The sequence below is a fragment of the Protobothrops mucrosquamatus genome, unplaced genomic scaffold (genome assembly GCF_001527695.2).
Source record: "Protobothrops mucrosquamatus isolate PMUCROS unplaced genomic scaffold, P.Mucros_1.0 scaffold4280, whole genome shotgun sequence".
Lineage (NCBI taxonomy): Eukaryota > Metazoa > Chordata > Lepidosauria > Squamata > Viperidae > Protobothrops > Protobothrops mucrosquamatus.
This window is the reverse complement of record NW_015390196.1, coordinates 1-8,553: the sequence shown is the minus strand read 5'-3', so window position 1 is coordinate 8,553 and position 8,553 is coordinate 1. Positions and strand designations below refer to the sequence as shown.

The 8,553-nt window shown below is 55.9% G+C and overlaps 1 protein-coding gene across 1 annotated transcript; it reads right to left on the bottom strand.

Moving 5' to 3' along the window:
- Positions 1-2,762: 2,762 nt before the first annotated feature.
- LOC107298788 (chymotrypsin-like elastase family member 3B) lies at positions 2,763-7,055 on the bottom strand. The gene is made up of 8 exons (XM_015828151.1): positions 7,016-7,055; positions 6,767-6,852; positions 6,432-6,529; positions 5,301-5,435; positions 5,076-5,212; positions 4,840-4,982; positions 2,935-3,087; positions 2,763-2,780 (listed from the first exon to the last, which is right to left on the bottom strand). Exons 1-8 carry the CDS (start codon positions 7,053-7,055, stop codon positions 2,763-2,765), a joined length of 810 nt encoding a protein of 269 aa, XP_015683637.1.
- Between the last annotated feature and the right edge of the window lie 1,498 nt (positions 7,056-8,553).

The following is an 8,553-nucleotide window of genomic DNA, read 5'->3' as shown; positions in this document are numbered from 1 at the left end:
TTTGGAGAATAGCTTGACTCCCTCTTCTTTGGGGCAGCCCCTGAGATATTGGAACACTGCTATCATGTCCCCCCCTCGTCCTTCTCTTCATTAAACTAGACATCCCCAATTCCAGCAACCGTTCCTTATATGTTTTAGCCTCCAGGTTGCTTCTCTCCTTGATCAGTTTCCAACCATTGTTTCTTGTCCTGCCCTCTGGTGCTTTGGTGAACAATGTGACCCCCTCTTCCTGGTGGCAGCCCCTCAGATACTGGAACGCTGCTATCATGTCTCCCCTATTTCTTCTTTTCTTGAGACTAGCCAAACCCAAGTCCTGCAGCCGTTCTTCGTATGTTTTAGTCTCCAGTCTCCTTTGATCATCTTAGTTGCTGGACTGTGTGGGACCCCATTTCCAGCCTGACCTGCCACAGGCTTCTCTACACCCCCCCCCAGCTATCAGCCTGGACATGTTGCGCCGTCAGTCAAACTCTGGGCCGGGTGCCAAGGCATCTCCTTCAAGGCGGGCTGGGTTCTGAGTTCACTGAGTTTGCCGGCGTCAAGGAGTGCGCGGCGCGTGTGCTCGGGTGCAAGCCGGATGCGGCCCATGCCATGTGCTGGTGCGGAAGGATCCCGGGTCTCTCAATCTGCCACGGAGTGTGGGGGGGAAACGGGACACAATTTGGTTCAGGACGTTCCCAGCCTCGTTATTTGACGCCTGCGGTGATCAACACGGTGCTTTGCCAAAAAAGTCTTGGCTCCCCGCGGCTGTAGGAATCGTGGAAAGAGGGCAGAGCACAAACAGGGCTGCTCCCTCCTGGCCTCTCCCCTCCGGCTGCCCTCTTCTGAGCCCCACGTGCCCAGCTGCACCCCGTAACCTTTAGTCGGGCCGAGAGAAGCGGGCGTGCTGAGTCTGGAAGTATGACTAGCGTGTTCTGGGCAGAAGGGAGCCATTTGCAGCCAAGAGGCTTCCCTGTCCTAGAGGGGCTGGCAAGCCGAGGGTGGGCACCCCGGGCCCTGCCATCTTCCCCCTTACTCTGAGCCTTGGGGCAGGCAGGCAGGGGAAGAAGGGATGGTGATGGTTTGGCCATGCTGGCCTCTAGGCGGAGTGGGCAGGTGCTTCACCCATGCATCCCAACAGAGGTCCTTGAGGGCATGAAGACACTGCCATCTGCTGGCCGAAGCAGGGCTGGGCAACTAGCCCCTTTCCGACCTGTGGACTTCAACTCCCAGCATGGCTGGCCTCAGGAATTCTGGGAGTTGAAGTCCACCGGTCGTAAAGGGGCCAGGGTTTGTTTGTCCGGCCTTGTCTTAAAGCAGGGGTAGTCAACCTTGGTTCTTTTATGACTCGTGGACTTCAATTCCCAGAATTCCTGAGCCAGCTAAGCTGGCTCAGGAATTCTGGGAGTTGAAGTCCACGAGTCATAAAAGAGCCAAGGTTGACTACCCCTGTCTTAAAGAGTTGGTGCCAAGGGGAGGACGAAAGAAAGCAGAACAGGGTGGGAGTGGAGCTGGAGCTTGGTCCCCAAATGGGATGGCAGGGCCTGCCAGACACACACACACACACACACACACACACATACACACCTTGCCTATGGGCAGCTCTGCCCTCCCGATCCAACAATGGGCACCCAGGACCTGGAATAATGCCCGTTGCATTTGCGTCAGGTTTTAACCCCGTCAGTTGTTTATGGCAGGGCTTTTCAACCAGTGGTACGGGTACCACCTGTGGTACATTGGCACCTGGCAGGTGGTACGCGACCATCCTAGAAAAGTGGTAGCGGGGGAGGGGAATGAGCTGAACCGGTGGCAGCACCGCACAAGCCTGAGCGAGAGANGGCTGGAGCTGCAGGGCTGTCAGGGCTCAGCGGAAGCGCCAGGATCAGCGCCAGGATCCAGCTGGAAAGCAGCACTGATCCTGGCTCTTCTGCTGAGCCCAGAAGAAGCACCGATCAGCTGGAATGTTGCAGCATCTCCAGGGTCTTGTGATTTACATTCAGAGGCTTGGCAACCGATTTATATTTATGACGGTCACAGTGTCCCAGGGTCATGTGAAGTGACCAAACCCTGCTGCAACCACCCAGCAGACAGGGGGAATAAAAACCAAACAGCCCCCCACCCCACCCCCACTGCCAATCCTCAACAGAAATGCTCACAACAATGAAAACCTCGGACAGGAGGAAGAGCACCGCCGGGCGGGCAGGCAGGTGTCTTGCTCGGCTGTGGCTTGGGGGGCCCTTTTTTCAGTGCCATTGTAACTTCGAACAGTCACTAAGCAAACTGTTGTAAGTCGAGGACTACCTGTACTTTATCACTTTTTCCCCTTTTTTTTGTTTTTTTGGTCAAGTTTTTGACACCTTGCTAGGCGACTAGTGGTCCTTGGATGTTGCCCTATCCTAAAAGTGGTACAATGGGTGAAAAGGTTGAAAAGCCCTGGTTTATGGGCTGGGCAAGAGGGATGGGGCGAGGTTGTGTTCACCGCACGGCCAAAAGCCAGAAAGTGGATTCCTTCAGGGCCTCGTGGGGCACACCCTCTGCCCCCCCCTTGTGCGCATGCTGAGGGAGCTTTGGGGAGAGGAGACGGGGACACCCCAGGGGCTTGGCCAAAGCACTTCTTTTGGGGGGGTGGGCTGTTTTTCCCGTTCGACTTGGTCAAAAGGCCCCTGTTGGGCCTGGGTGCCCTCCCTTCTCTACCCGCCCCCAATGCGCGGGAAATATAGACTCGAACACAAGACCGGATGGCATCTCCACAACGGCTTTATTCTGCAACTGGACGGCTCTGCTCCTCACTCTCCCCTGAGGGTCTGAAAGGAAAGGCTGTTAGAGGCAGCAGGGAAGGGCAAGGACAGAAATCTGCAGCTGCAAAGAGCTACAAGGCTGGTGGGGTCCCCTCGAGGCCATCAAGACATTCCTCGAGGCTAAGGGAAGAGGGGGCCAGGGACGGAGGCAGTAGCTCACCTTCTGGATCCACTCGTTGAAAGCAGAGACCCGGGTGAAGACGGTGGGCTTTTTCGGGGTGTTACAGCCCAACGCGGACACGAAGCTGGCGATCCCGTGGACGTACCACCGCCCCGCTACGCCCTGGCAGTTGAGGGGGCCGCCGGAGTCGCCCTGTCACGCAGCACAGAGAGAGTCTCAGGCTGGGCACCCACAGCTTTCTCTCTTTCCGATTCGGGCCCCGCCTTGCCCCACAGACAGTGATAACCGTGGCTCAAGGAAATTGGGAGAACAGAAGCCACAACTAACCTTAACAGCCTTGGTGACGTCAAAGGAGCCTGGAGGAAGACGCACACACACACACACACCCCTCTGCTCTCCTCTGCCAGCTGGCCGGTACGCTCCCACAGAGTGGGTCTCCTCAGAGTGGGTCTCCTCAGAGTGGGTCTCCTCAGGGTCTCCTCAGGGTGCCGTCAGCCAGACAGTGCCGGCTGGCGACCCCCAGGGGGAGGGCCTTCTCGGTGGGAGCTCCCACCCTCTGGAACGAACTACCCCCAGAGATCCGGGTGATCCCGGATCTCCCCTCCTTCCGCCGTGCCCTAAAGACATGGCTTTTCCAACAAGCGGGTCTGGCCTAGGGAATTTTAGCGGGGTTTTTTAGGGGATTTTTAAGGATAATTTTAATGATCGGCCTGTTTAAATATTTCTTTTTAATTCGACTTTTAATTATTGTATTTGTATTGTAGTTTTTATGAGGCTGTTAGCCGCCCTGAGTCCCATGAGGAGAAGGGCGGGGTATAAATTAAATTAATACATAATACATAAAATACAATACATGGGATGGCCTGAGGCGTCCACGGATGGGTCAGGCGCCCCGATTTTAAGCAGGCCCCCAGCTCTTCGGAGGCGCGGGAGAGAATTCTGCCCTCTCTGCCCCTTGGGCTTATTTCAGCGGGCAAACTTCAGGAAAGGCCATTTCCACCTGCTTTCCACTCTCAGGAGCATAACAAGAAAGCAAGGGGTACTGTGCCAACCTCGATGGGCCATCACCCCAGAGCAGGGGTAGGCAACCTCGGCTCTTTTATGACTCATGGACTTCAACTCCCAGAATTCCTGAGTCAGCTGACTCGGGAATTCTGGGAGTTGAAGTCCATGAGTCATAAAAGAGCCGAGGTTGCCTACCCCTGTCCCAGAGACATCGACTGCGGCACAATAAATGCCTTCAGGTGCTGCCTCTTTGTGGTCACATTTAAACATTACACAGAAATGCCAAGTTCTCTCTCCTCCTCCTCCTCCTCCTCCTCCTCCCCCCTGCTTCCTTGATTTTTCTCCTGGCATACCGTGTTGCCTAAATATTCCAATTCCCTTTCGCAATTTTCATACTTATGTCCGAGGGAGCCTTTGAAATGGGCTTTGAACACGCAAGATTTACTGATGTCGGGCTCTCCCACTTGGCCTGTGGGGCTCAAGGCTTCCCAAGGGCTGGCTGGGGAATTCTGGGAGTTGAAGCCCACACTTCTTAAAAGTCGCCAAGTTTAAAAATCTACGGTCTAAATGCTTTCCTTTGGGCGGGGTGCCTCCACATTTAGAAGGGTCTTTCTGAGCTGGGGGAGGGGCACCTCGTGCTCTGCTCCCGGAGTTTCAGAGCGCGAAGAGCGTGCTAGCAAAAAATATGAAACATCGATCCCAAAAACCACCTGTTTTGACTGCCTTTGACAGTGTCAGTACCGCCCATGAGCCAGTAGAGGGCAGCAGTCACCATCCCTTCCTGCTTTGAAAGTTGTTTCCTCTGTCGATTTATATTCCGTTTTTCTTGCTTTGACCTGCTGTTGGCTGCCTGTAGGGCTTGCCTGTGGAGCAGCCAGGCAGCCTGCGTTAAATTTAAGGAAAAAAGACGGGGTTCCTCCTTCCAGGCGCCCCACTTACGTTGCAGCCGGATCGGATGCCTCCCCCAGCGCAGACCATGCTCTGCCGGACGGAGCCTCCCCACCAGTCCGGCTTACTACAGTGCTCGTAGTCCACCACGTGCAAGGAAGCCTGTTGCAGCTTGGCGGGCAGAGGCCCTCCAGCTGTGGAGGAAAACAGGGTCAGGCCTGCCTGCCAGGCCCCACTGCAGACCCCTGCCCCCTCCCCTCCCCCGGCGCAGAGAGCACCCCACATACTGGAAATACGTCCCCAGCCGGTGATGTAGCACGGGTATTCGTTGGGCAGGACGACGTCCGGCGGGGGCAGGCAGGCCAAGCTGACTTTGTCATTCAGCACGGGCCGGTGGGAGAGTTTCAGCAGTGCGATGTCACTGCTGGAGCCGAAGAGGGAGACAGCCGTGAAGGCGGGACGCTGGAGGCTTTTCTCCTCCCCCTCCCCCAAGGACGGGCGCCTTGGCCTACCCGCAGGACACACAGCCGGATTTCCAGTCGGGATGCACGAAAATGTCTTCGGACTTGATGGGGATGTGCTGCTCAGGCCCTTCCTCCACGGTGAAGTCGTACTCCCCCAGCACCACCTTGTACGTGCGGGATCGCCTGCGAAAGAAATTTCACCACCACCCCAGCTTTCAGAGGCTTTCAGAGTAGTGTACTCCGACAGGGTCTGGATCCCCCTCCAACAGGAGGGGTCTTCTTTGGAAAAAAAGAGCCTAAACAGGGCCAGGAGCTCTGACCTCACTCTGTGGCAAGGCTAAAAAGGACGAAAGCAGGAAAAACTGGCCCTAAAGGAACAGGGCAAGAGAAAGGAAGGAAGGAAGGAAGGAAGGAAGGAAGGAAGGAAGGAAGGAAGGAAGGAAGGAAGGAGAAAAGATGGAATGAACGAAGGAAGGAAGAAGAAAAGAGTTGGAAAGAAGGAAGGCAGGAGAAAAGAGATGGAAGGAAGGAGAAAACAGATGGAAGGAATGAAAGGAGAAAAGATGGAAGGAAGAAAAGAAAGAAAAAAAGATGGAAGGAAGGAAGGAAGAAGAAAAGAGTTGGAAGGAAGGAAGGAGAAAAGAGATGGAAGGAAGGAAGGAGAAAACAGATGGAAGGAATGGAAGGGAGAAAAGATGTAAGGAAGGAAAAAAGAAAGAAGAAAAGAGATGGAAAGAAAGAAGAAAAGAATTGGAAAAAAGAGAAGGAAGGAAAGAGAAAAGATGGAAAAAAAGAAGAAAAGAGTTGGAAGGAAGGAAGGAAGGAAGGAGAAAAGAGATGGAAGGAAGGAAAGAAAGAAGAAAGATGGAAAGAAGGAAGGAAGAAGAAAAGAGATGGAAAAAAGAAAGAAGGAAGGAGAAAAGAGATGGAAGGAAGGAAAGAAGAAAGAAAAGAGATGGAAAGAAGGAAGGAAGGAGAAAAGAGATGGAAGGAAGGAAAGAAGAAAGAAAAGAGATGGAAAAAAGAAGGAAGGAAGGAAGGAAGGAAGGAGGGGCCTGACCCAGTGCCACAGCTCAGAACCAAGATGGACCCCCGGGGACTCCAAGAAGAAAAGGGGGAGGGGAGGCTCCCCAAAGAAAAGGGGGAGGGCGAGGCTCCAGCAGGGCCCCGGACACTTACGAGATGCAGTGGGCAGCTGTCATCACCCAGTCGGGGGTAATGAGGGACCCTCCGCAGGTGTGACGGAAGACCCCATCTCTCTCGTACTGGAGGGAGATCTGCGGGAAGCCAGAGAGGGAGACGCTGGGAAGGGGGGGACCTCACCCTCAAGGACCCCTGCTCCAGCCAGGCGGGGCTTTCTCAGCCCCTCCCTGGGGACGCTGGGACGGCAGCCCAATTGCCAACCGGGCCAGGCCGGGGCCATTTGGCTCACAGGAGGGCTTCCCCTGTGATGGCCAAACGGGGGTCCGTGCTCCGGGGTGCCCTTTTGCGCTGCTCGGGGGGGGCTGCGTTACCTGCCAGGGCCAGCTGTAAGGCGCAGCGTCCTTGCCGTTCACCACCCGGCTGTGGGGAGGGTAGGCTGGCCGCCCACACCCGGCAGCTGCCGAAGAGAAGAGAAGGGACTGAGACCCCCGGGCAGGGAGGCCGGGGGCTTAGCCCTCCGAGAAGCAGAGGCCTCTGATCCTTTCCTCCTCCGAGGCAAGGCCAAGGGGCTAGGAGACCGGGTGGGGGGGACCGCCAGGGGGTGGGGGATGCCTCCTTACCCCCAGCCACCAACAGGATGGAAATCAGCACCGTCAGCATCTTTCCCAAGCAGCGCAAAAGGGCACCTTGAGCCTTAAATACCCCCCACAGCATCCAGAGGGACCTTGGGCACAGATGTGACGGTGCCCACGGCTCCGGCAGGGTCAGCCAAGGCTTGACAAGCCGGCCGCTTCCCCAGGGACGGCCACAGCTGGCTCCTTGGCCAGACGCCGCCAAGGCCAGAAGCCGCCAAGTTGGCCTGGGGGACAGATGTTTCCTTCCCCTTGTTCCCCCCCCTCCCTTTGACAGGGGCCGATCCCCACCGCTTTTTTTCCATCCTCTCCAGGAAAAAAAACGGGATTTCTGGGCTGGCTCCCAGGGGTATTCCTGGCAGACCCAGCCCAGAACCATCTGGGGTGCAAAAACCACCCTGAATTTTTTTTTCCCCTGCTTGGAATTCGCCCGTCGTCACACGATCCAGCCTTTGTTTGGGGAGGCTTATGTAACACGGGTTGTGTGTGTTTTTTTGTGTTTGCCCAGAACGACTTAACTTGGCAAAGACGTGTAATCTGGAAAGGGTGTGAACGCCACGTGGGCGCAACCTGCCCTGTGGAGATATTTGGGGGTCTCCGGCTCCTTCTCCTCCTGTCCCCGTGCGGGAAACCCTCTTTCCGACGGACCCCCGATTTCACCAGGGGTCTCTTCTGTCTGAGCCCCCCCCCAGTGCTCAAAGCAAGTAGATCCAAGATGCCAATGCGGTTCAGTTAAAGCGTGAGGAGTGGGCTTCGGGGTCCTTTGGAACAGGAGTCTGCCATCTCCTCCCTGTCCTCCTGTCCACCCTCCCCCAATACACAGGGCCATTTGTGTTTCCTTCAATATCTTTGGGGTGGACTAAATGACCTCTGTGTTCCTGCCATTTCTGCACAGGTGTGCATGTGTGCAGGTAGCCTTCCACTTACAACCCCTGTTTAGTGCAGGGGTCTTCAAACGTGGCCCTTTTATGACTCGCAGACTTCAACTCCCAGAATTCCTCAGCCAGTGTGCCTGTCTGCAGCATCTTTCTCAGGGGGCCCTTGTGGAAAAGTGGGTGGGGGTCTCTGAAGGTCCTGTTTTGTAGCCATCCAGGTGTATTGCAGCCTCGCTGAGGGCCATCGATCAGTCGCTCAGGTGAATTTGTTTGTCCTTCTTTGTGACAGGAGCCTTCGGGGACTCTCCCGGCAGAGAGGTCCACAAGTGGCCCCTGACCCCAAATGCAGCTTCCTTCCGGCCTTCTGAGCCCCCCACCCAGCCCCTTCCCCTGCCGGCCCACGAGAGAGAAGGACCAACGAGGAAAGGTAAGAGATGCTTCCTCTTCTTTAGGGTGGTGTTGATTTAAGTCTCTCTCTTTCTCTCTCCCTCTCTCTCTCTCTCTCCCTTCCTCTCTCTCTCTCCCTCCCTCCCTCTCCCTCTCCCTCCCTCCCCCTCTCTCTCCCTCTCCCTCTCCCTCTCCTTCCCTCCATCCCTTCTTCCCTCTCCCTCTCTCCCGTTCCCTCCCTCTTCCCCTCCCTCCCTCCCTCTC